The sequence below is a fragment of the Bactrocera oleae genome, chromosome 5, assembly GCF_042242935.1.
Source record: "Bactrocera oleae isolate idBacOlea1 chromosome 5, idBacOlea1, whole genome shotgun sequence".
Taxonomy (NCBI): domain Eukaryota; kingdom Metazoa; phylum Arthropoda; class Insecta; order Diptera; family Tephritidae; genus Bactrocera; species Bactrocera oleae.
In genome coordinates this window covers 72568308-72596277 of record NC_091539.1, presented here as the reverse complement: position 1 = coordinate 72596277, position 27970 = coordinate 72568308, and the positions used below count along the sequence as shown (strand labels likewise).

Genomic DNA, 27970 nt, shown 5'->3' with positions numbered 1-27970 from the left:
TTTCACTTTGAGGCTTTCAATTTAGATATTGAACATCTCTAAATAAAGGGCGTCCATGGTGTATTTTCCTTTGAATTAGTACCAGAAAAGTAAATTGCTTGAACCATGCTGCGATCATTTGCAAACATAAAGTCAAAGCATTGTAATTCTATCAGCATATTTATAATAGTGATCGACAAATCGGGAAAGCCATTGTCCAGTTTTCATTGAAATGCTGTAGGAAAATGCAGAGAAGAGCTTTAGTTCTCTAGAATGGACCCGGACTATCTTTAGTTTCTACAGAATGGAATGACAGTCTACTCAGTTTATGCCGTAATCGATCGATGCGCGTTAACGGCCAACTTGCGGACACCGACTGGTTATTGGTTAAGACTTAAAATCTGTTTAAATTATTTTTCTGGTGTGTTGAGAAGTCTACATGTCATTGAAATAATACTTTAATGATTCAGGCGCTTTAAACGATTTTTTAAAAACAGAGTTATTTAGTGTCGTTACTATAAGAGCAACCAAGGCGCCTAAAGATCTTGTCCTTTGCAGAAAGCTAATGATTGTTCTCTTCAATGAAACAATAATATATCTAACAGACTTGTTTCTATCTTAACGAAGAAACCACAATATCTGTCGTTTCGCCCAATGTGCTTTTCTTTCCAACAAGCTGTTTATCGTGTTGTATCAGAGTATTAATAGTTTTTATCACCTAAAACTGATCGAGATAGATATAGAGTTATACAAGTATATATATACCATAAATGATCAGGATGACGAAACGAGTTGAATTTCGTGTGGCTGTCTGTCTATCCGTCCGTCCGTGCAAGCGATAATTGAGATATTTTGATGAAACTTCGTACACATTGACCCTGCACATCAACCCAAGAAGGATTGACATTGCAGATGAGCGGAATCGCACTATTGCCACGTCCACAAAACGCAAATAACCGAAAACATATTCCATTTTCGGCACAAAGATACACTGTTAACTGGAAAACACGCTCATCATTTTATGTGTTATAAAGTCAACTGGAAGTTCGAAAATCTTTATATTAGATATATGAGGGCTAAGCGAAGTATTGATTCGTTTCTACCCATTTTTAACACAAGGGTATATTATTATCAAAGAAACATTTCCCCGATTTTTAATAACATATTTCTCAGATTAATCAATATTTTCGGGAAAAAGTCAGCCATAGGCTATGGGGTCCTCATATTCGATATGTAAAGCTTAAACAGTTATGGTACGATTTTTACAATTTTTAGACTCGAGATGGCATACCCCAAAGGTGCTATTTGTGCAAAGTTTCATCTGAATATATTCATTGGTGTTTGATTTGTGTACTAGACAGTAAAGGAATCCTATGGAATTTAAAATTGCGCTATACTGGAAATAGGCGTGGTTGTTGACCGATTGTGCCCATTTTCACATTGCACCGAACTTAGCTGAAGTTGGTCATGTAGGTCTGAAGATATGTAATTTCACCTATGAATGGGCGGTGCCACTATCATCGCCCAAATTTGACCATGGCTTCTATAAAGCCCCCGTATATCTTCCTAGGTTTAAAATTTAATGTCTCTGGCGCATTAAGTTATTGAGTTCATCGCGCTTTTAGTAGTTTTTAACCAAAGCTTTATATGGGGAGAAAACGAGGTTATAATCCGATTTTATCCATTTTCACATTGTCAATAGGAGTTCACATAAGATTTGTCCTAAGCGAATTTGGCTATTGTAGCTTTAGTGGTTTGTGAGATATGTACATTACTAACTAAACTCCTTGAGTGCTAGGCTACATGTGTAAGATGTTTCATTAAAATATTTAACATTTTAGTCAAGTTATCGTTTGCACGGCCGGACGGATAGACAGACAGTCACTCGGAATTCAACTCGTCTCGTCATCCTGATCATTTACATATACACATATAACTCCATATCTATCTGATAAGTTTTATGTAATACAAACAACCGTTAGGTGAACAAAACTTTTATAATCTAAAGCAACAATTATTGAATGAATATTATGAAAATTGTTTCCAAATATGAGCTGGAAGCGTATGATTGTGTTTGTGAAATCTAGAGTGAATCCCTAAAATTCAGTTTTAAATTAGATAGACGATTGCAAGGGCATTTTATCAATTTTGATGTCACGGTAATTGGTATATATTTTGTTATGAAAATTATCATAATTCGTGTGACATGCAATTCGTTAAATATTAATGAACTTTGACAACTTTTGCTAACTGGTTGCTGAATACACAGCATTTTCATAACCACACCTTCGTTGACATTGCAAAGTATTGTCATTATATAATGATACAAAAACAATAATCTACAGACATACAGAAATTGGGTAGACCAGCAAAAGGGGCTCCGGAAGGCGGTAGTACGTGTGGCAACGCAAACTCAACCGTGGTATTCGCTTAAATACAAGCACGTTCATATGTATGTGTGTGTGCATTTATTTTCTAAATTATTTAATTTTTGGATCTTTTTGCTGTCAACATTCAAACTTGTTGGAAATTGTTTCAGCTCGGAAGCTGGTTGCATAAATACCTTTGGGGGTGACGGGGGAATTGGAATATTTCAAAATTATTTAATCATATTTGTTAAAGCTAATGCTTCAAGTGTAAGCTAAACAAATTAAGCACAAATGAAAGAGATTTAAAAAAACTTGGCAATGGTCATTGTAGACATACAAAACCCGTTATATCCTGGGTGTATTAGTTAAAGTTAGTGAAAAACAATTGATCAGCAAAATCTTTGTTAGAAAGTGTAAGGAGACTGCTTTTCTGCTACGAAAATAAAATTTAACTAAAGGAAATTTAGACCGAGTTCACGCTCACGTATCGTAATATTTCAAAGTAGAGTGCAATTAAATTGATCACCCTGTTCACTGTTATTGTGACTAGAAGCAGAGCAGTAAAAATACAAATTTCGAAGGGCAGAAGTTTGTACTCCTCGTTCCTCCGAGCGAACTACCATCTTGTTAATTGCCGCGTAGAGTGAAACGTTCGCCTTTTTTCACTGCATCTAAGACGCTCTAAAATTATTAAAACTTGTCTCTATGTATCCCAAATTGGAGGGGCAAGGATTGTACGTTGGTATGAAGTGCTAAAATTTCAGCATGCCATAAAACTTATCACGAAAACTTAGTGTGACAGCGCATAAAAAACGGAAAGTGCTGACAAAGGAAGAGGAAGTAGCGACACAAACTTTTCACGCCATGAGAATTTTGCAATTCAAAAAAGAGTGAAAGAAAATAACGCTAGATTCCATAAAACGGTAGTACATTAAGCTTTGATTCGTTTGTCACTTGTAGAAATAGAATCTTAATTTAATTCAAAGCAAAGAGGAGCTATTTTATTTGCAAAAATTTAAGTTTGCTAAATTCATCGCAAGTTATTCTAACAGATTACTTCAAATCTTAGAAACTCAAAATACCTTTTTGCAAAAAATTGAAACGCTTAGGAGCTTGCTTATTGGCAGTAATTTCTTTGCAAACTAAACTAATAGCACGTTCGTTCTTCTTCATTGTTTCGAGTAGCGCAATCTTTTCTAACATTTTGCAAATAGTGACCTTTGTTGCAGGAAATGACAGATTTCGAGTGCGCACTAATACTTAAGTTCATTTATATGCACGTAAGTATACTTGTAAGTGCAGCCACACGCACACATCACACATACATATGGACTTACTCTTGACACACGTGTGATTTCATCTTAAAGAACTTGAACCCGAACAATCTCGCAATTCACACGCTGGCGAACAAATTATACGTGAAACTTTTGTTTCAAAAAGATAGAGCAGAGAGAATGAAAGTTAGATGGGTCGCATGAGGCACATGTTGCCTGAGTGGTGGGAGAATAGCACAGATTGTCACTTCAGTTAAACTTACAACCTTACCCTTTAGGGTAATAAGCAAATGTTCAGCCCTAACCGAAGTTGTTGCCACTCCAGTCCACCTCGTACACCTACGCCGTTAAGGGTGTCACGATTTGTTGACTTGCGAAGAAAGTCGAAGAGAGCTGATGTGTTGTGAAAACTTTCTACCATCGATTGTTGTTTACAGCTATGTTGCCTTGTTTTTTAATGCTGCTGCTGCTATTGTTATTGTTGTTGACCCTATAATACAGAAATTTTCCTATATTACGGTATTGTTTTGGGTGCATTTGCTTGATTAGAATATTTGGCTATTGGCAAGGAAACACAAAGGACGCAAAATAGCAAGAACAAAGAAATTGTTAAGGCAAACGTGGTTTTAAGTGGTAGTTGGAAAACTCATATCGAGCAGTCATCAAAGCAGAGCCTTACTACTTTTAACTAATCGATACGTGTTACAAATATTTGAAGAGAGCTTGCTTCGTTGGTAACTGTCTGACAGATATCTTGTTTTGTGCTACTAGGAAAAGCGTTGGAAAAGTAACAAAACTGAAATGGCAATCGAAAAATTTTAAGTATTATGAAAATATTATCAGAAGAAGGGCATACTTCTCTGGATATTGCAATGCGAGTAAAAAAAAAATGTTAAATAATTAAAGTCCCTGTACGGAGACGCAGAGTACGGGAATTTTTCAACTTTTCCAAGCTAGCGGAAAGCGAGGAGCTGTTGGATTGAGTATAAAGATCTATTTAGGGAATACAAAAAGTTTAATTTCTGGAGCACTCAATCACTTGTCTACGGAATCTTTTCTGTCAATATGAGTAGATCCTGCCTTACAATACTGGGCATCAGAAACCTCTTGATCTCTTTAAAGATAAGAGCAGAATGGAACGACTGCCAGGTCCCCAAGATAGCGGCATATGCAGACGACATTGGCATTTTAATGACGATAAGGTGTCAACATACCATTAGCAGTATTATGACAACCACTCTCATTAATGTCTAGAATTGGGCATTGGGCAGCGGGTCCTTATTGTAGTTGCATAATATATAACTCAAGAATCAATGAAGATATCGAAACAAAATGTTGGCAACAATTATCTAAACATAGTTCAAATCGGTCCATAGCTTTTCCACTTCCCTATGACCAATATAATGACTTACGCTCTTCTTGTCTACTTTGGAAATAGTTTTCGTCAAAATAGCTTGGATATAAAAAAATAATGATAACCGCTCATACCTAATATTTACATCACTCTGTTAGTAAGGATGACTTGGCAGTATTAGGAAGATATCGAAAGGAATGAGAGAAAATGACCAGCTATCAACAATTAGTGGAATCGATAGATAATCTCGCCCAATCCGAATACTGAGTTCAAATGCAACATTTTTTAAGGCGGCTGGAAATACTTCATATTTCCATTAAATGAATTTATTTCATTTTAACAAATTGTAATTTATTTTTATTTGGATATTTGGTGCAATATAAACAGATATAAAATCATCAACATAATAAATTAAATGTTGCCTACATTTAGGAGCGCGCAACTAATTAAAAAAATTTTTTGAGGATCACAATAAATCGAAATTTTAATTCATATACCGTAATTTTGGCGAAAAAAGATGGTTCGCTAATACTGAAAATTGCCAATATCCGTATTCCCAAAATGAGTCGCACTCCTATATGGTATATGAATTCACATATGATCACACACACATGTACTACATGATCACGTTTTCATATGTCCGAACATACACACAACTGCCATTCACTCAGCCCGTGCTGAAGATACATGTGTGCAGGTACAAATAACCGGAAATTACCATATTAACTGTGCTTCCTGCAGAATTAATTAGACTTCCGTTGAGTACCCATGTAAAAAGCAACAACAACAATAACACATGCTTATTGAGCCAGTCGAATGTCGAGCGACTCACCGGGCAGTCGCGTGGGGTAACTTATGCACACTCCGCCAAACTGAAAGCTCAAAATGAATGAGCCAAATGAAAGGGCTACAAAAGTGGGCCAATAGCACTGACCAGAATTGTGTGTTGTAAGTACAACACATGCACCTGTTTTATTTTTGCTTTGGAAGTAAAGAGCAGCCACTAATATACCTTTTAGCATTTCTCTACGGGGGAAAGAGCCGAAGATTTCAATAGGCAGCAATAGGCAGCAGTAGGCGACAAACAATACTTGACCAGTTTGTATGTGTGTATATTTGTTTGCACTGCTTTATGCGTCATGTATATGAAACGATGAGACTTTTAGCTGTCATCATTATTCATTGTGCACTGAGTGGAGCTATGAATATGGAAGAATCAGGAATTAAACGCAAATAATCCGCAAAGTCTGGTTTTCTGCTGAACATCTGTGGGCGAATAGTACGACCGTAGAGACGGTTAATGCAAAGTCGTTGGGCTGTGTGTTGGGTGTTGCGCTGTTACTTACAGTATCTAGTGTTCGCCTGCATTCGAACTCATTCTTTCTTTGCTTGTGTGTGTATGTTTTTGTAAATGTCGAGGAGGTCTAAAAGTCTTTGACCTTTTACTTGAATTTCATTAGGAAGTGTTAATGTTTAGCACTGGACAACAGACCGTTCAAGATGTTGGGTTTTAGACCCAAGCCCCAGCCTTGCACACTTTTACAACGTTGTTGTTCTGGCTGTCTGAAGACGCATGCCACTTAAGAAAGCGCTTCAATTATTACTTCGATTTTAATTGTTTGTCCAAACTAGACTCCGAATAGAGCTTTGGGAGCTTTTGATACCTTCGTTTCCATCCTTTTTCTGTAAGCGCTCACGTTTTGAATTCCTATCACTGTTTTGTTTTATTTTCAATTACGATACTCATTTATATTATGTATAAGACCAGGATAGATAATTTTTGAAAGCAAAAAAAAAAATCAAAGTTGGATGAAATCCATTGAAAACGAAAAATAACAATAATAAAAGGACAAATAATTTGCGGGGTTGCATTTTTAAGGTTTAAATCGGCTTAGCTCAATTTCGGGCGCAACTACGAGTCCTATAGAAAAAAGTAAATTGGCAAAGTTATAGGCAATGAAAAGATCGACATTAAATTTATTAACATCTTTTTCACACAACCTCAAAAATTCAAAATATCAAGTTTTTGGGTTTTTTGATTTGATTTTGTACAAAAAAAATCACGAAGTTTGATTTAACCTAACCTTATTTCCAAACATACTGGTTGTTTGTATCACCTAAAACTAATTGAGATAGATTTACACGGTGAAATCACATATAATATAAGACGCGTAGTTTAACAGGAATCGAGCTAATCCTCTCCCTAACCTCAGAATTTTCCTGTAATTTTTGTTATTTTATCTTTCGTTTCCAACGACTTTCAACCTGCTATGAATTTCTTTCACTTTTTACCATTTTCTAGACTGGTCTATACGACGTATAAAATTATAAATATAATCTATAATTACTAATAATTTGTATTTTTGACCATTTTATTGTAGGCTTTGGAATTGATGTCATTGTGATGACGCAATGGATTGCGGCCTTAAGTGGGCGCTTTTCAGTACCAAAACAACACTCGCACCCATTATTGAGGCTGCAGATAAAACGGCGGCAGCTAGCGAAGCAGAAGCGCCAACGCCAACAGCAAGAGTGGCTTTTACGGCTACAGCTTCAGAAAAAACACCAACAACTCCAAATAGAATACGAGAAAGACCAAACATTTCCAGAATTCGCCATTGGTCCAATTTTTATACCCGAAAAGTAGGCATATTAAACGCCGCCAAAGGCTACGCCGCAGTGCGTCTTTATAGCACCGTAGGTGGAGTTACAAGCGACTCTGTGGGGCCACGGCGTTACGGCCGCGAATGTGCCATCAGATTCAACACTAGCTTATTTCAAAGAAGCAGACGAATATAACACATATAACATAACCTCCCTGCTGCCAACAGCGACGGCTTCAGGTCGCCCGAAGTAGAAGCAGGTGAAATAGAAACTAAGAAAAAACAATAACAGAAAACGGGTACAACGACAAATGCTGTTTTAGGAGAACAAACGGAATAAAAACCTAAGATAATGAAACATTGTAAGTACGATAGTCGCAGATATCCAATGTACATGCGGTAAGATAAGGCGAATTCATACAAGGGGAAGAAGATGATTTCATTTTATTCGTTACTTTCGATGTTCTGATTACCAAATTTATTGGCTTGTTGTGCATTGTAAGTAGAAATTGTTTTTGTGTTGCTGTTTTCACCTTGTAATAGTTCGCCTTGGGCAAGAGGGAATGAAGAAGATGGTATCAGTTACATAACCTCATGTTTCAGTGGTGTATATATAAAATATAAATACCCAAATGAAGATGTAATTTTTGTTTTAAAAATATTTCAGCGTTTTAGCTATTATTTCAAGATTTTCCGTAGCAAAGTATAAAAATTAATTTTTTGTTTTTTGTTTTAATAGTTTTGTGGATCTCTATAAATGTTTTAGTTTTTTGCATTAAATGCAATAAGAGCAGCATACAAACAAAACTCAGCTGATTGCACCTTAATACTCCTTCGTGGCTTTTGGTAGAGGTTATTATTAACTGTTGTCATTTTTAGATTCAACTTTGTGACTAATTATTAACTTTGTCCCTTTAATTGCAGCAAATATTTTTATACACAAAGATATGATGGAATTCGGCTAAAGAGAATCCGATGAATTAAACGCCGAAATCAAAAAGTGAAGAAAATTCCACAAAAGTATAAAGAATAAGAACTAAATAATTAAATTAAAAATAAAAATATAGAAAAGTATAACTAACCTAACTATTCTCTTATCTTGCGCGAATTCAATTTAATTTCTGTCTCAAATTGATTCGCTACCTTACCGCGTCTCGTCTTGACTTAATTCAATCCGACTATATCAATTTGATTCTACTTGAGCGGAAACTACTGAACTTAAATCATTTAATATCACCAACGTTGCTCGCACTTTGTCGTCTAGTCCGGTCATAGTGTTGCTACAGCCACAGGGACGCCGCAAAACTGGCGTTTACGCACAAAGTTGAACAAAATAAATTCCCCAACGCAGCTGACGTTTAGGTGCGAATTGTGTCAATCAGGGCGCAATTGTTCATTTGTGCAGTGGCCATGGAGCCTCCTGGCGGGTTACCGCCGGACCGAGATAGACAACTAGTGCTGCGCCCCCAGCAGCAGGAGCAACAACTGGTACCGTTGGTACCGCAAGTCAAACCGACCCTAGCACTGAATCTTTACTCCAAGGACCAAGCAGTGTCCTTTACTATTGCCACAACGCCGGCGGCAGATGTAATAGTCGCTGCCTCCACTGAGAATGCCGCTGCCTCATCCACCACAACGATCCGCACCACCAATGCACTTGTGCTTGCGTCCGCGAGTAACGTTGTTAGTGTAATCGCTGCGGGCAACACTAGCACGGCTCCAAGCACCAGCCCCGCACTGGCGTCCACAGCTATAGCAATATCGGGCACTACGCAGGCGGCCACCGCGTTCAGCGGAAGCGCGGTGGGTGTGCAGCACACCCCACATCATCAGCACCCGCCACATCATCAACCACATCATCCTCCGCATCAGATGCACCATTTCCCACACCATCAGCCACAGGCGTACGGTGCGCACAACTCGTCGACAAACTCGTCTCTGCTTGGCGGTATCTCGAGCAGCAGTAGCAGCAGCACTTCAGTTGGTGGGCAACAGCAAACCATCGAAAAGTTGGCGCGACCGATGGCATTCGACAAGGTGAGTGGAGAATATAGTTGTAATGATAACTGTTTATCGCATTTAAATATAAAGAACAAATATATTTATTGCATTGAATTGAATGTTGAGGATCTGAACGATAGCCTCGTATAAAATATATTCACATCAAAAGTACATTCATGTGAGCAGTGTTAGTTCTTGTTCTTTTTGAAGAAGCGACATGAACACACTTGTATAACGCCATCCTTGTCCTTTGCTTCTACATCGCTATCGCTGGACTTCTTTTTCGGGTGATGTATGGGGCAAACTAATTCCATTTCATCATTTCCTTCCTCTTCTGCATTTAACAGTAGATCTAAAGCGTTCTCGATAAAATTGATAGGTTGGTTAGGACTCGCTAAACTGTATGGGGGCAGCAAGAAGGGACGCGAGACCAAAGCCCTATTGGCTGAAGCGCCCATTAGGGTAGGCGGAGCGACGAATGATCCTGGGTTGCGTAAAAAGTTTAGTTGGGGCTCGAATGGGTTATAGAGGTAATCCATAGCACCTGCCTCTTCAGCACCATCCACAATTGGGCCAATGCTTATGACAGATGTTGTGGGATTGCCGCTTAGAGCGAGTTGAGCACCCTGCGCATGCATTGGAATGCCATCTGGAAAGAATTGATACGAGTTAGTTTTAAAAAAAATATAAAATTTCGTTCGTTCCATTCATTATACATGAAGAGCTTAAGAAGAACTTTGACATTGACTGATGTTTCTGTTCCCAGGTAAACCTACTTAATTAAATTCTTTTTTCGCGCAGAACTTCTTCGATTAAAAACTAAAACAGACAACTGGTTTATTTTGATCTATATAGGATTCGAATAATTGAAGAATTGAATTGAATAATTAAAAAATAATAGAAAATACGAAGTGTTTAAAGCCTCTTTTTCTCACGGCGTGCTTAAAAAGATCATTAAAATCAAGGCAGATCGCAGTTTTCTACTAAATATTGAGTTACAGGGTGATACCTAATTGCCTATTAACAACAATGATATACAGCTGTTTCCTTACCGGCTCCTACTTTATAAAGCATCATATTTGCGAACTTGAGAAAGCTTTCCATTGGCATCATTTTCCCGTTGGAATGTTTAACGAATTGCAATTGCTGCTGGTGAGGCGTTGCCAATGCGGTCGCTTGCTGCATGTTGTGCGTGTTTCCAACCTCCACTGATTTGACGCTTTCGTGCTTATTTCGTTGTTGTAGACCCTCTGATACCTCTTGCAATTTGTTCGGTGCTTCTATGCCTTCTACCGACTGGTGCGAATGCGATAATAATGAAGGTAATGAATCCTTGCTTTCCAGCGGTTGTTCTTGTAGTTTTTGCTGCTGCAATTGTTGACTGTGTTGTTGTAGAGTATTGGTGGAATGACTTTTGCCAGCGATAAGCTCATCATTATTGTTCTTAATATGGTTGTTACTGTTGTTACCGCTATTGTACTTTACTTCACCATTATGCGCTCCAATTGTGTGCGTCACGTGGTCATTGTTCCGCTTGTGGTTGTCGACCGTTTTGTACTCGCCTCTGTTGTCATCATCATTGTTATCACTGCGCTTGTTGCTCTTGACCACGGCAACTTCCTTGTTTCCATTCAACTCACTAATCCCGTTATCGTTGCTATGCTTAATGGACATAACGTCGGCGTTTATGTCGGAGGTGTACGGAGTTAGTTTTGGACTATGCAGATTGTTTAACTTGGACTCATTGCTAATCTCGGCGAAGTGTTTGAGGCTACTGGCGACGCTTCGTAAGTTGGGCTGATGCAACGCATAAGAGTTGATGCCATGTTGCATGCCCATCATCGGTTTGAAGCCATTGTCAATTATTAGCATTTCTGCGGGGCCTTCGCCGGAAGCGAATTCAGCGTCGCGCTGCATATCTTCGAAAATGCGTGAGTCGATGCCACGCTTAGCTAGGAGATGGGATAGAGCAGCCATGTGCACATCGTTGCCGGCGATGCTGCCATCTTTCGGCTTGCTTGGATTGTGTGCGCTCTTTTTCGCCTTTTCTTCATCGGACTTGTGACTGAGTGAAGCAAACGCTAAAGTAAATTAGGAAATATAAAACGTGTACGTGTTTTAGGTAAACGCAATTTATCCCAAGAACTCCCAGAGCAAGTGCGTACCTTGATCGATAGCATGCTCAACGGCGGCCACAGCTTTTTTGGCCCAGGTGTGCTCATTGCGGCCTTTTATACCCTCCTGGCTGTCTAGGGCAGTCATTGTGTGTCCACTAAAATGCACGTCGTTCGAAGTATTGCGCATATCCGAAAGAAGTTCACTGGAAAGCTTGGTTTTGTTTTGCGAGACGGTAGAGCCGCGTTTGATGCGGCGCAGCGCCTCCGTTTGCTGAAATGTAACTGCGACCAGGGTCAGACCTGTAAATCCTCAAGGGTAAATTACATAGGCAACCACAAAATACTTACTAAGGCAGACGCTGAAGATGAGCAATAGACCGGTGTTGCCCATTTTGCGATGAATATACATATGCAGTTCCGTTAGTTTTTTGTAAGCTGACGGATTGTAGTCTCTCAAAATATGCTTTATTGGCTTGAAAAATATATGAATGTAATATTTGAAATTGATGGGGAATTTTTCGCTTTGGTTTTTAAGGCGAGGAAGATAAATTTAAAATTAGAAAAACAAGTGCTGAAGTGGCAGAGTATGCTAGCGGCTACAACTTCTGCATGTGAACACTGACTTCCGAAAATTAACGCTCGTGAACATAGAGAGCAACTAAGTAAAATGGTGTTAGAGCCGTGATAATGAGAGAGTTCACTGATTTTGATATGTCCCTCGGGCGATGAATCTTTAAAGTTCAAAATTGTTTTGGAGGCCATTAAATTTCTCATTTCCTTCTTTTTTTACTAACTAAGGTTTCTTTGGCATTGCAGTCGATCTGCGAATTATTATATAGCACCATTTTCTTTCTCGCATGGAAGGTCTTGATGCTACTCGATATATAGAGCATCTTACCGATCATATGAATATGTGAGGGAAGTCTATAGCTGTTTTCTGGTTTTTAGTAAAAGTTTAATTTACGCCCAAGGCACATCGATTGGAAGTTTCTAAGAAGCACCAGACTGATTGTTTACAAGTACATAAAAGATAGGACACAAATGGAGCTCCAAGTAACGTTTTCTATATCCAGCAATTTCCAATTCATAATTACTTGGCCGAACCCGTTAGGCAGTTGCCGCTCCGTTTCGGAGTATTAGAAATCCATTAGGGGTCATCAATTTCCATACACTTCTCTTCGTCCTTTAACTTGCGCTCCATTATCGTATGTATTGCCGACTATGTGTGGCATACATACGAACAACTTCAAGAGCGTCCGGCGCGTATGTACATTCAAGAACACGCTCGAGTTCGTTCACTCTGCGCTAACCTTGCACTCATACGACACGCCAAGTGGTACAAATATAATTTATACAAACTGGATTTCGCAGCTGACATTGATGCCGTTGACGTTGACAGCTGATTGAAAACATTTTAGTTGAGTCTTCAAACCTTTCCATAAAGAAAAAACAACACCAATGACGAAATAAACCAATTACAACTAAACAAAACCGAGTTGGTGCAGTGAGAGCTTGCAGCCATCACGGTATGGCTTGCATAATTCTCGCCCCTACAGCACTGCCTGTGGCCTGCTGCGTCCTTCAAACTTAATTAATTTGATTTTAAGCACAGTTATGCTCAGAGGAATGCATCAACATTTTCTGGTGCAATCTGAAATGTTTTCCTGAACACATACGTCCCCACATGCAACCCGCCTATCATTGTGTGGCACTTGAATCCATCGACGAGTTCTCAAGGATTCGAGTGGATTCATTCAAATTTACTGATTTAAGCGCATAATTTCATAACAGCCGCTTGTAACCAAGTGGCATAATGGCCAAAGTCTCAACTATTGCTTGATTGAGTAATATGTTAGAGAAGGCAGATGGCACAATATTATTACCAACTCAACTTTTATTAGTGTTTACCTACACACATACTCGTACGCCCATAGTCATCACTTTTCATTATGGACTGTTTTATAGATGGAGGCACTGGTACGCACTATGCAGAATGATGAAAAACCCGTGCCAGTGCGAGTGCAGAAGACCTTTCTCAGCAATATTCCATCGGCATTCATGGGTAAGTTTACCACTTTCAATAATCGCTTCTGATATCCAATACATTTTGCTGCTTTAGGTTACGATTTGATTGAGTGGATGATGGATCGCCTGATGATCGAGGAGTCCGAGGCATTAAGCATCGCTAACCAACTTTGTTTGCACGGCTATTTCTTTCCCGTTAATGACACCAAAACACTAGCCGTAAAAGATGACTCCTCGCTGTATCGTTTTCAGACGCCATACTATTGGCCATGGCAGCACAAGCCTCCCGACAATGTGGAGTACGCCATTTACTTGGCAAAGCGTTCGTTGCGCAATAAACAACGTCATGCCTTGGAAGAGTATGAGACTGAAGCCTTGGCATCGCTGCATAAGAGCTTGAAAGGTAAGTGGGATTTCATTACTATGCAAGCTGAGGAGCAGGTACGATTGGCGAAGGAACGTAAGAAGGGCGATAAGATCGTCGTTGACTCACAAGTAAGAATCTAAATTTATATGAAATTATTCTCTTTGTTAAAATGATATATGGTAAAACAGGAACGCGCCTATTGGCGTGTACACCGTCCACCGCCCGGCCAGTTCACACCTCTGGAGCCATGCCCCATACCTTCGCGTGATCGCCAAGGCTTCAAGCCTAATAAGAAGAAAACGGTTGAAGATGTGCAACGTGAGGTGGACTATCTGCGTAAGTCGTTGAATCGTACACGCATGAAGATGTCACAAGCTTGCGAGTCACTCGTGGCATATTCGGAGACATTTGCCGAGTATGACTTCTTTTTGCAGCCGGTACTGCCCTCAAACCCTTGGGTGACTGAGGATATCACATTTTGGCAGCTGAACAACAGTTTTGTGGATACACCCACAGAGAAGCGAGTTAAGCGTTGGGCAATTTCGGTAGAAGAGTTGGTTTCCGATCCAACAGGTCTGCAGGAGTTTACACACTTTTTGGAGAAAGAGTACTCTCACGAAAATATACGTTTCTGGATCGCAGTGAATCGGTTGCGTCGCTCGTCTCACTCTCAAGTGCCGCGTAAAGTTAAGGAAATTTATGAGTAAGATCGGCTATTCCAGTGGCTTTATTTTATTTGCAAATTTACAATTTGACATTAAAATTTGAACTCTTTTCTTACGTACAGAGAGTTTCTGAAACCTGGCGCGCCATGCGAAATTAATATTGACGGTAAAACTATGGAGAGTGTGTTGAAGGGTCTAAAAAATCCCTCACGTTTCACATTTGATTCTGCCTCGGAACACATCTACACGCTGCTACTAAAGAAGGATTGTTACCCACGTTTCATACGATCTGACCACTACAAACGTCTACTGGAGGCAGGCGTACCCCCATCACACAAGAAACGCTTCTTTAACTTCGGTGGTGTGGGAGGTGCCAAGAAGAAGATGACAGCGGCACTCTCCAGCCAACCGAATCTTGGCGACGGCACAACTGCGAAGAATATCGGCGGTGCGAGCGGCTCGATGATGGCAGCGCCACCTCCAGGGAATTTGGCGCGACGACGTGGCAGCGACCGCAGCCTTACCGGCTCCGCTCACGAACTGGCTGTGATCGGCGTAAATAAGGACATATCCTCAAAAGTGCCACACTCGCACTCACAAAGCAATTTGAGTGAGATGCCATACAGGTGAGTTGGCTGGCAGGTCTCCATATTCACGAAACCTTCTATTGGTTCCACGCAAAAGTTTCAGTTGTCATGAATCGTCAGACAAATATGCATTACTCATAGATGTAGCTTTTTTTGCAATATTAAAAATATACGTTTATAACTAAATTTTCCATTAAAATTTTTTTAATTGTTTTGCTAGATTATGTAACTAAAATTTAACGCTAAATAATTATCAAATAAAGTATAAATATATTAAATCTTTAAGTAGCTTAAAACACTATTTAATTGGTTAAACATTTAAAATTCAAATTCTCAATCTGATTTTCTTTTTCGCATATTTTCATACACAAATTTTTGTTCGAAACATAACATAAATGCAATCGCCATGTGTGCACCCGAAAACAAATAATATACATAAAATACTGGGTAATCTACATTCCAATGTAAATGTTAATTATGAATTGGATCTCGCAGCAGTGAGTCCATTTACAGAGGAGACATGCCACAACTCCAGGTCACAGATGTCGCTGATCAAAATTCATCACTCGGAAATCGCGAGAGCAGCTCACGTTCGCTTCAGTAAGCCGTTATTTGCTCTTTAACCCAACCAACATCTCTGATCAACTCTCAACTATCTATCAATTGCTTCAAAAACTGATGTTGCTCTACAATTTACCAAACTACAATTGTTGTCAAACTTGGCGTGTTGTATTAACCATATAACTGATAGGGGGTCTACTTTGGACCCTCCATCGTCACTCATCACCTCTATTTCGCACATACTTTCACTAACCTCATTTTCAGTTGCTCGTTTTAATGAATATCTTGCTCCCATCCATGACTCGTACACCTCAGTGTTGTGATTTTGTTCAATTATTCTTTATCGTTTAGTATAAAATGTCTCCACAAGCCGGCGATTCCGTACTAATTTTCTTACTTGATGAAACCACTCAGTACTTTCATCTTTGGAATCAATCATCATTCTTGATTTCTTTTTTCTTTCTGTTGTTATTTTGTTGCTATGCTAAAATTTTGAATATTACTTCCGCACTATTGTAAATATGTGTGTTTGTTTGCTATGGAAATGATAAAACTTGTAAAGACCTACCAAAACCGTTGTGTGCAAACATTCTGAAGTCAATTTTCGTTAAATGATTCCTAAAATTGCACAGGGAGACGACCAAGCCGAAGACTGCTCGCTTGGAGACCACGGTGGAGTCTTCCAGTAGTGCTGTATGCCCATGGGATGTGCCTGATGAGCCCCCTGACACACAGGCACCTACTCCATTTCAAAAGTCTCAAATTAAATTGTCCATATGTCCCTGGGAGCAAGAAGGGGACCTTGCTCCAACGGCTGGTAATATTACAAAGTCGGCCACGCACCGTCTCACCAGGTATAAAACTCAATAAATAGATGCCCAAACCAGAACATTAACTGTCTTATTTTTCTAGCACATCTTCGGACAACACTGATGTATCGGATCGCATTCAACGCAACTTGGGTATAAGACATCAGAACACCGTGGATAGCGGCGAGGCGAGTAAACGTCTTATTCCAAACTTCACCGAGCAACGCAGAGCTTCAATGTCCTTCACACAGTCGTAAGTGTATTTTTTTATTATAATTTTAGCACTCTTTATACACATGTATAATTTCGTACATCTCGCAGGCGTCTTTCGGAATATCAATTCGGTCAGACATCTGTTTCAGCGAAAACTTCTTCTAGCCCATCGCCAACAGTGGGTAGCCAGAGTGTTGTGGACACTTCAGTTCCCGCACCACCGCCACCGCTCTTCACTCAAAGTATTGCGACCATGGCCGCAGTAACGGCAATTAGTAGCTCATCAACGATTGTGTCGAAGGATCCTCCCTCCTCCTCGGATGCCGAAGTAGAGGAGGAGCTGCATAAGCTAAGTATATCCCAGAGAAATAGTGAATCTTCAGCATCCGAAATGTGTGTGCTGCCTCCACCTACACCGACACCACCGCCCATTACTAAGGTGACACCACCACCTCCGGATGACAATATTTGTGCTTACTATCAGCCAGTCGAGGTGATATCTTGTGAGAGTTCTCAAAGCGACCATGTGGGCGGTGCAGAAAGAAGTGGTGGAAGCGGCAATAGCGCCAATAGTAGCATTGTCATATCCGAAACCGATGTGGAGGTACCTGTGCAAGAGGTACAAATAGAGCTAATTGAAAGCTATAACTTTCAAGAAAGGAAAAGTCCGAAGCTGTCTACACCCTCCATACAGATTGAAGAGGAGATGGAAGCCTTGAATATTGAGGATTCAGTCGCAGGTAAGTTAATTGTGTAAGAATTTCAGTAAAAGGCCGCAATTGTGATATTTACAGAGCCGTCGCCGGCCGAAGGTGATGTTATCGAGACTGCAACTCAAAGAACGCCTACAACCAGCCGAGGTAATTCCCGGCCGGAAACGCCAGAAATGGAACAGAAGCTGCTACCAGCTGCCATCACGCCGGACATTTTGCAATCGCCACAACTGCATACGTCCATATCTTCGGGCGCACTGCTAGTTACCGCTTCAGTGATACCGCCACCACCACCACCCATCGGTCCAATGGAAGAGGAAGAGCAGCTACGCGTTGAGGCAGAAATAGCAGCAGCACAAGAGACACAGGAAGAACTTTCACCAACTACAGACGAGTATCAAGAAGGTCTCCAATTCGATACCGATGGCAAGGAAGACTACGAATATGACATTATCGACACTGACACCCAAGCCGGTTATATACCTCCAGCACCGACGCCAGCACCATCCATGGCACCACTTGCTGAAATGGACATAGACACCGTAGATGATGAGCCATGCGAAGAAATGTGCTCTATGCAGGAATTGGCGGAAATACCAACAACACCAACGCCAATTGTGAACATGTACGAAGTGTCGCCGACCATCATTGAGAATGTAATACCAGTGGTCACTGAAGAGGTGAAAAAGCGACGAAAGAAACGCAGTGCCGAAGGCAAAAAAATACTATCCTTGGATGAAAAGGAGCAAAAGGCCAGCACATCGACAGGTGGAGCTGCGGAAATCGTCAGCGGAACAAAGTCGGAGACTGACCGTAATGCGGTGTGCCCTTGGGAGGACGAGTAAGTGCAATTGACGTGACATCTTTAAAGAGGATTATTAACTATTATTTCGCTATTTCATATTTCAGAAATGTTACAACCAGTGATGGCACTTTCGTGAAGACATACGCCACGCTCGGGTATTTATGAATAAAGCAGAACCTTTTCAAGTCTGTGGTCAACAAAATACTGAAGAAAAAGAAAAATCAAAAGAAATGACAGTTTTGCAATGCAACCCTAAACACATACACATAAACTCACACGCAATCGCTCATAAATAGCAAACATACACAATTCAGCGCTAGAATGGGCACTGATGGGATTGATCTCTCCTTTAAAGCGTTTTGTTTATGCAAAAAACTAAATTCGTTACCATGATTTTGTTTCCGATTTACAAAACCTTAAGAGTTGCTCTCAGCTTGTCGACTTATAGCACACCCACAAACATACCCGTAACATTTACCTAGTCGTCACTAAAAAATAGAATAAATAAATCTGCTACTAGAAATTATTAATAAGACATCACTACATATACACTTCACACACATATACACTTCGCACACATATACACATATATACTATTCAGCACTCCAGAAAAGAAAGAAATAAGAAAATGATGAATTGAGTGCTTAAATGCTTAAGCAATTGCTACTTCAAGTGAATTGTCTATTGCTGAAATCACAATTATTTAAGGATATCTCGAAGTGCAAAGAGAAAATATAAAATTAGGAATTCGCGTTACATAACTATTATTAGTATTTAGAAACTTAACGATTGGTGATTTGTAGAAGGAAATCACATATTGGATACTTCTATGCTTTGGCGCGGACTTCAAAAGGGATGTGCGCTGATTGACGGTTATCGAATGTCGCCACGAGTCGTAATTTTAATAGACAGAGAAGATTAAAAATAATTTTTCGAAAAATTATGAAAAAAAGTTCTAAGGAAACGAGAGAGTGAGATTTAGGTGGACGAATTGAATGTCACAGCCGGACAACGAACGGAGCCGAAGTGTGGTGAATTAACTTCAACAAAGAGAAATTTGAAGCAGAAAAAGAGTTTATTTTAAAAGAAATATGAAAAAGAGAAATGTAAAGCGAGTTTGGTAGTTGTCACCTTGGAACTTTGCTCCACAATCTCCCCACTTAGTTAAATGTAAAGAAGAGCAGTGCGACAAATGCAAAGTATAAACGAAAAGAACAAAGAAAACACTACAAACTAACACATATGCACATTTTAGTTGTAGTAAACATAATAATTTCTTTATTCGTTTATATTTTCATTTATGTTTAAGTTTATTTTATTTAAAAGTACGACATTATTTATGCTCTTTCGAAAAGGTTAATATTAAACAGTTATTTACAGTATTATATATATTAGGTAACATAACCCATAAAAAAAATTGTTTAAAGAAAAATAATTTATTTATGAATACAACTCTGACTTTAAATTACTTTTATTTAAACGCGAGTGTGAGGTCGGCTGACCACAAAGTTTCAATTTCATGCAATTTGCAATTTGCGCACTAGTACACAAATATTTTTGAAAACTTTTGTAAGAACGCACACCTTTTGTAAAATGATGCTTTACGCGCTTACACCTCGCTCACATATTTATATGCACCCTCTGCATGCATGTGTGTGGGCGGGACAGCTCCAGCTGCTCTCTCGTCGTTCGTGCACACACAACTTTCGAGCCCCAAAATGTATGCAACGAAAGCGAGATACCAACAATGCGAGGCAACTGCGGTGGAAGGTCTCACAGGAGGCCCGTGCCTCTTTATGACAGACTGGAGCCAACGCAAATAAAACGGCATTTTACGAGACGACAACCGATTGGAAAAACAACAGTTATTTGGGTCATTGAATATACTAAGTATTATTAATAAATATGATAAATATATTAAATGTTAAATATACTACAACGCTACTTAAAATGCACTAACTAAGCAAATGTATCGCTGTTCGATTATTATACATACATATATAATATATAATACTATGTTATAAGCAGTTGCCTAGCAGGGCTTAGTGTTTGTTGTTTATTCAAGTAAAATTGGCAAGTTCGGTGTTGCATTTATTCACAATATTCACTAATCAATCCTTACTAGTTGGCACTTGCAGCCGCTTACTTATGTGTCTGACTTATAAAAGATGTTACGCAAAATAATTTAAAAAAAATGAAAAAAAGTATAAAAAAGTAAATAAAAATTTAAAAAAATTATAAAATTTTTGAAAAATCAGAAAAAAAATTGTTGGCATATTCCTAGCATTTAACCTATATACATACATATATATTTCCAGTATAAAATTTAACCACTTAGATTGAAGGAGTTACTAATTGAATATTGTGTGTTACCTAAAATTAATATACAAAAAATTAATGCATACAAACATTCTTAGAAATAAGTTTTATAAGTTAATGAAAGATGCAAGTTTTAAAAATATTTGTGTATAAAAAGCGAAAAAGAAAAGTGGAAAACACTTTTTAGATAGCAAAAAATAATTAAGAGAAACTTTTGAACTTTCAAACAAAAAAAAAACAATTTTTCAGGTCAGCAATTTTAAAAAGATTTAAAATTATTAAATTGATAAATTATTTGTTTAATTAATCTAAGTAATTTAGTTTAGTTTCCACGCATACAAATGAAGTCAGTCACAAATATGTAGGTCACTCCACACATCACACTCTGAAACTCACCTCAATCTCTCACGCACACTGAATTTTTACTCTCAGCGCTACTACCGATTCTCAATCAAAAAACGAGCTAAAGGAAACAAGTAACAATTGGTTGTTGGCTAGACAATTATCGCCCATTAAGCTCGCTCGAGTATGTATTTTATTTACAATTACAATGTACTTAACTATATTAAAAGATAATTATAAAACCAATCAAAATTAAAGAGTGGGCTAAATTTAAAGGCGATACAGTGGCAAAATGCAAATATAACCGAGTAAATTCCACAACAAAAAAATTAATTAATAAGTAAGCAAGTTATAACTGAAAAAAAAATTAGAAAAAATTAACCACTACAAAATAAATGTTGAATATTTCTAAAAATGCATAAAATAAATGAAACCACCGTTCAAAACCACTCACCAAATGAAGCGAAGCGAGAAACCTAAAGAAAAAACAAAAACAAAAACAAAAAAATATATAAATAATAACTCAAGGGCAAAGTAAGCAAACAAGGTAAGCAAAATGAAGATCGCATTGATCCAGCAGAAAGGCAGAAGAGCAGAAATAGAATAATCTTAGAGTAGACATATGAATGGATGTAGGAAATGTAGTTAATTTAGATGCTCGTCAAGTACTCAACCCATTAAAATGCCAAATTATACACTTACAAAAACAAAATAAAAATGGAGATTGTTGAAAAACGCAGAAAAAGCGAGGAAGAGCAGAGTCCAGAGCAAAAAACGAGCGGCAAATGTGGATCTATATACTTTACTAAAATATAAGCTAAAATAATTAAAAAAGGGTAGACGAATAAACAATATACATAACTAGATGAAGAAAATATAAAAAATTATGCTTTTTGTTGTTCGAAATTTTTGAAGCAGCTGAAGAGTAACGGCACAGTTAGCATACTTTACGTGATAAACAGAAAGATATGTGTAAGTGCATATATGATTGCCCGAGTGCTAGGAGAAAAGAGAAAGAAGAAAAGAAAGATAAAGAACGATTTGTAAAGAAAGTAAAGGAGAGCAAAGCGAAGAAAATTCCTACGGTTAAATTGGAACTCCTTAATGGCGTTTGGGAACTCGGAGCAAAATTAAAAATATTTAAATGAAATATTTTCATTAGTGATAAGCATAAAGGATAAAACTAATACTTATAATACTACTAGTAATTGTTGTTATTGCGTATAATTAATAATTAGCCTTACAAACATGGTTATATACATATATTATTAAAGGTGTGGCTAAGCCCATGTAGCATTTAAAGCAGTAATACACACAAAAATAATGTGAAACTGAATTTGGCGAACAAAATTCATAGCAGTGAAGATTTGAGTACCAACCGCCCTATATAAAGTTAAGGAAATAAATGAAGCAGGAACAGAAATTGAAACACAAATAGAAACTGAAACAGAAATTAAGACAGAAACAGAAACTGAAACAGAAATTTAAAGAGCAAATGAAATTAAAGCAAAACACAAAATCTAAAAGAAAACCAAATCGCTTTTACATTGCATTGGAAAATTTTTGCTAACATAAACACTTATTATTTTATCTTTACACACACATATACACATACGAATTGATAATTTTTAAATCCCACAACTAACAACTATCTATCTACTTACTAAGCCAAATTAATTGAAATAGAACTACGTATCAAACACAATAGAAGAAGGACACTAAAAGAGAAACTTGGTCTATTTCCTAAGTCAAATGCGAAAGCAAAAACAGCAAAAACACGACAAATAATGTACTCAATGTTTAAAAAAATAAGTAACCTAAAGTTGAAAATTGACAAATACAGGCGCATGCATACATACTCACACAAGTACATATCTATGTATATGTGCTGTGGGCAAAAACAAAAAATTAGAAAAAATTTCGAAATAAATGCTTTGAGTAAGAAACCAGCAGTAGAGTAATTAACAAACTAATTTATATAGATTTAGATTAGTTGGATCACCATGAAACTAGCTCATATTTACACGAACAAAACACACATATACATACACACACACCGAAAAAATACAGCATAAACAATAAATGAGGCAACTTAATTGGGTTAAAGCAAAATGTATTAACTTAGTGCTATGAAGAAAACACAAAAAATAACAAAAAAAAAACAAATAACAGTTTATTGATTAGAAAATAATAGTACTTAATTTAAATAAATGTTGATTGATTGAGATAAGACAAAATAAAGAATACAAATAAATAAAACTGCAGCAAAAATACGGAAAACCAAAAGATAAATGATTTAAACAAAAAAACAAAAAAAAAACAAGAAGAAATTATTACAAATTATTATTATTATTAAATAAATTATTACGATAACTAAATATATTAATTATATTGATGATATATACATACATACATATAATGTGACAAAGCATAATGATTGAAAGAAATACATAAATTGAAGTACAATAAAGAATTTCAAATGAAAATCAGCCGGCAACTCTCTTTTCTTACGTTCGTACTATTCACAAATTCTATATAACGGAGGTTTCTGTAAATGGGCAATTTTGTAACTGTATTTAACTGGTTGAAGGTCAAAGGTTAATTTTGAAAACCTCAATTTAAAGCTTGGAACAAACTTTCCGCAGTAGCTCGATTTGTAAATAGTAAATAAAAAAGCTCGTTCTAAAGGCTGCCAAGCTTACTGGCATTAACGGTTATAGCATATCTCGTATATTAATGTAGACTAAGGTAGCAGCATTAAAGCTCAGTAAGGTTGTCATCTGAAATTTTGTTGGTGTATGTCTTTGCAATTAAGCTTGAAATAAATGTCGCTATATGTGTTTGCTATGTTTTTAGAATAAGATGATGATAGGGTGAACTGTCGACTAATATATACCCTAATTTTAAATATTAAATTTACCAACCTTAAATTGAATATTTACCTCTCCCAAAAAACTTTGAGAAAACATTATCCTGAATTCAAGTTTTAATAAGTTTCATTTGTATTCCGTAGCTTTAGAAAAAATTATCTTTGCGTAATTTAGTGTCCCATTTCCGTTTTAACTCTACAGGATTTTGGTTGCATAAAGTCGAAATAAATTTATTACCAAAGCTTTCAAAGCTTTTTTCATATTTCAACGTGTGGTTAATACAAGTATTATATGAGAAAATACCTATGTGACAGCAAAGTCAGATGCACTAACACCAAAAGGTGTCTGTCCAAGGCACTTAACTTTCATTAGTCAACATGAAATTATTCACTTTCATAATTCATCTTATACTATATATAACTGTAATAGAAGTAAAACAATTTAACTTTTAGGTTATTTGGACAGAAATTCAGACTAAAAATCTACTAGAGACGCTAAAGCCATCATAGGTACCTTTCAGAAAAGTTAAGGTCTTCTTATATCATTTCCGTCTTCTAATTTTGTATATTTAGATATACAAAAAAGTTGTTGCTAAGTCTGCTACATCGAAAAAAATTTCGTTAATAAATAGGTCTAGATGTATACCAATTCTTGAACGATATGCACTAAGGCTTTTTATATGATGAGTCCAGGGTTCCTTTTCTATCTTATTCAGTAAAGTTGCAACCAACCAAAAGTCATCAAATGTCGCAGTCGCTTTAATTTTTTCATTTATTTCCAGAGTTGGGAAGCCAAGTGTTTGTTCAGTATTTTTGCGGTTCTTACTGTCATTAGCTTCCTTATCTTAGTCACAGTTGGTGCTGTTTGCTCCAAGTCTACGCTCTGAAATATCCGTTTTTTATTTCGAAATATTATTCTGAATTTTAAAATAAAAGTGGACTTATTAAACAAGCCGTAAGTAGTAAAAAATTGCAAAGTTAGTATATAATTATGTAAGTTTATAATGATGTATACTTAATTTTTTGTTTTGATGAAGTTTATACTTTAAAGAAATAGAATTTTTACTTAAGCGTATAGCTTTGCGGCGGGCACTTTCATAACTTCTGTAAAACATATTTTTTTTGTACTTCTGGTTTAGTTTACGAGTTTTATGGGCATTAAAAAACATTAAGGTCGATATATTATTTGTATATTTATGATATCTATAAATTCTAGAAAGCTTTTTCGAATGTTTATATACTTTGAATTAGAATAGCAATTTGCATCGTATGAGTTCCTATTCTCACATCACTTGAAATAATATGCTTTTGAATACATAACTGGGCACGCGGTTCAATTCCTCCAATCAGCTCTATGAAGCTAAGGCCATTAATTGTAATCTTAAAAGCATTTCAAGAGCTTAATTAGCTTCTTAATCCTTCGTGTATTCTTTATTTTATGTTACGCTTTCACGACTTAAATCAGTAAATACAACCAAAATTAGTTTTGTTTATTGAAAACTATTCGGCTGAGCAAATTGAGACTTAAAAATGCCGATCATTGCAGTTAAATATCAATGCAATTTTTTCATCTAAACTTGCATACCAAATTCAGCAGAATAAAAATGAAATCAAAATACAAAATAGAACAGTTATGCAGAAAATGTTGAGATTGCAAACTGCTGGTTGTTTTCGCTGTCGGCTGATTTATCCCACACTCTCGTGTTGGAGGAATCCACCTAGAAGCAAACAACAACCATCGCTTCCTGAACAAATGGCGCGGGTCAGCAAAATCAGCAGGTGCACAAATTCCATTAAAAACATTGTCCCATGCATGCAAATTCCATCGCGAGTACAAAGGCGAACTCACATGCTGGAAAAGCTGAAACAAGAAAAAATTCAAACTTGATTGCAAAACTATAAGCGCCAGCTTTGGTGTGCTTTCTGGCGTTGTCAGCAACACAGTGGTGAATGATTTTGTTTTTGGCGAAATCATGCATTTTATCTGTTTGGAGAAAATAGTTTTATGAATATGAGCAACAAGACGCCGCAGTTTTAGATTGCAACTAAAAATAACACTGTAAATGCAACGAATTTCACTATAAATGTACGATTTCACTCCGACCGCAACTCATTTGATGAATGTCATCGAAACACAACCAGCATTGAGGAATTTACCCACAAAATGGCTCCTTACTAACAGCTTCGTTGGTGCATCCATTTCTTGCTCCTTTAACCCCTTGCTGTAGTAAAGTAAAAATTCCCTTGAATTACATGAGCTACTTTTCTTTGATTATGATTTCCATTACCTTTGAATGTAAGAAAATGAGAAATATTTAAAATAATAAATGGAATTGCATTTGAATTTCTGTAGCTAAAATCTTTCATTATCAAATTATGACTTCCTTTCCCGAAGACGAGCATATATCAGTTATCGCTGAAATGATCAAAGAAGCACTACCTTGCGAATTTAGTATTTGTACGTCTGTGACGAAGTCTGTATGAAGTGAAAACACACAAATACTCATACTCTGCTCTAGAGCTCCCCTACGGATGACCAGCAATGCACGCGTTTTTACACAACTCAGAACTTTATGTATAAACAAAGGCTGTTGCTTTTCATATTTTTTTTCAGTATTTCCACGTTGTCTCTTCATTCGCACATTCGACTTGATTTGTGTCTTGTTTGGACATGTTGAGAGTAATAGTATGTGTGTTCTCACTTTGTATGGGCTATATTTCACCAACTGCCTGCCGCTATATGGTTATACGTCAGGGTCAGCTTTAGTTGCAGCTTTGTGAAACAAATTGTCTGTTTGGGAACATAGTATATATATTTATATGTACACTAACACATGGATGTGAGTAAATTGCCATGTCTAAGAACCAGGGACCCTCTAGGACTTTAGTGTATATGAAAATGAATTAGCTTTGAAAGAAAAGCTAGGGAAGAAAGCAATCTTGTCTAAGAACCAGAAATTATCCGATATGTGGAGATGTGCATATTGACGGTAATATTTTCCGAAACACTCAGACCAAATGTGATTTTTAATTGAACTTATTTGCTTCATCCGATCATTGTGAATGAGATAATTTGAATTTGTTGACAGATTTCCAGCAAAAAGATAGCGTTTTACTATTCTTGCTCGATATAATTCCTACATTTCAAAATTATATATAACAGTAACAGCAGCAATTTCCTTCCATCCATCGTGTCAATTAGTATCTAATTACGTATACGCCTAAGCATCTTTTAAATCAACTTGAAATTGGCACGAGTCGTATATGGCTTAATAATACAAGCAAACAATTCATTAATCACAGCAGCGACTAGCGCTAATCATCCACTTCCTAAATATTCGAGTAAAAAACTTTGCTTACGAGGAATGTCTCTAATTTGTGGAACATTAGTAAATAATGAGTACAGCACCATTAATTAGCTGCCACTATAATTTGTTTATATATGTGTTTGCATTAGCTTGTATTACCATATAAAAAAAGTTTCGCGGATGCTTGTAACGAAACCATATGGGAAATAGACCGTAGAAGTCTCCATAAATACGTAAATATCTTTTGCAAGTCTTTGAATTTACCAGCACATTTTACAATCAGTTAACTTAATAACTATACATAAAACATATTTAGCCGTTTTAATAAGCAACAAAACTTTAGAGCATTTGATGCTGGGTAGCACCACTAAAAGCAATTACAGTTATTATGGTGTGTACGATGGCAAATGTACTGTTGTGTGTTAGTCTACTAATTTTAACAGGCGTCGCCTCAGTTTTCTATTTTCTCCCTCTTCCGCCCTTTTTTCCATCTTTGTGGTTGTGGCGTTTGCTACTTAAAGCACTTGTGAGAATATTTGAATGTTGACACTATAGCCAGTGGCACCATGTTGTTGTTGTCGGTTATTATGCGTACTAAAATTAGCAAAATTATGGCTGCTTACGTGGTTAAACACACATGTTGAAAGCATCTGCCGACCTGAAAATGGCTTTAAGTATAATTATGTGACT

General features: G+C 37.2%; 2 protein-coding genes across 3 annotated transcripts in view; one reads left to right on the top strand and one right to left on the bottom strand.

Moving 5' to 3' along the window:
* Positions 1–23592, top strand: part of LOC106627025 (uncharacterized) — a 41749-nt gene extending 18157 nt beyond the window's left edge. Inside the window, 11 exon segments of the mRNA XM_070110718.1 lie at positions 7358–7941; positions 8504–9616; positions 13663–14217; positions 14278–14792; positions 14877–15380; positions 15837–15941; positions 16535–16756; positions 16815–16964; positions 17033–17664; positions 17719–18478; positions 18547–23592. Coding sequence (XP_069966819.1) covers positions 8990–9616; positions 13663–14217; positions 14278–14792; positions 14877–15380; positions 15837–15941; positions 16535–16756; positions 16815–16964; positions 17033–17664; positions 17719–18478; positions 18547–18607 — 4131 coding nt within the window. The 5' untranslated portion in view covers positions 7358–7941; positions 8504–8989 and the 3' untranslated portion in view covers positions 18608–23592.
* Positions 9658–12207, bottom strand: LOC106627026 (uncharacterized). 2 transcript variants are annotated; one of them, XM_014246991.3, is made up of 4 exons: positions 12046–12207; positions 11746–11997; positions 10633–11661; positions 9658–10229 (listed from the first exon to the last, which is right to left on the bottom strand). In XM_014246991.3, exons 1-4 carry the CDS (start codon positions 12104–12106, stop codon positions 9769–9771), a joined length of 1803 nt encoding a protein of 600 aa, XP_014102466.2. In that variant the 5' UTR covers positions 12107–12207; the 3' UTR covers positions 9658–9768. The 2 variants fall into 2 exon arrangements, with proteins under 2 accessions (XP_014102466.2, XP_014102467.2); XM_014246992.3 differs by having other exon boundaries at positions 11746–11979.
* Positions 23593–27970: the final 4378 nt, after the last annotated feature.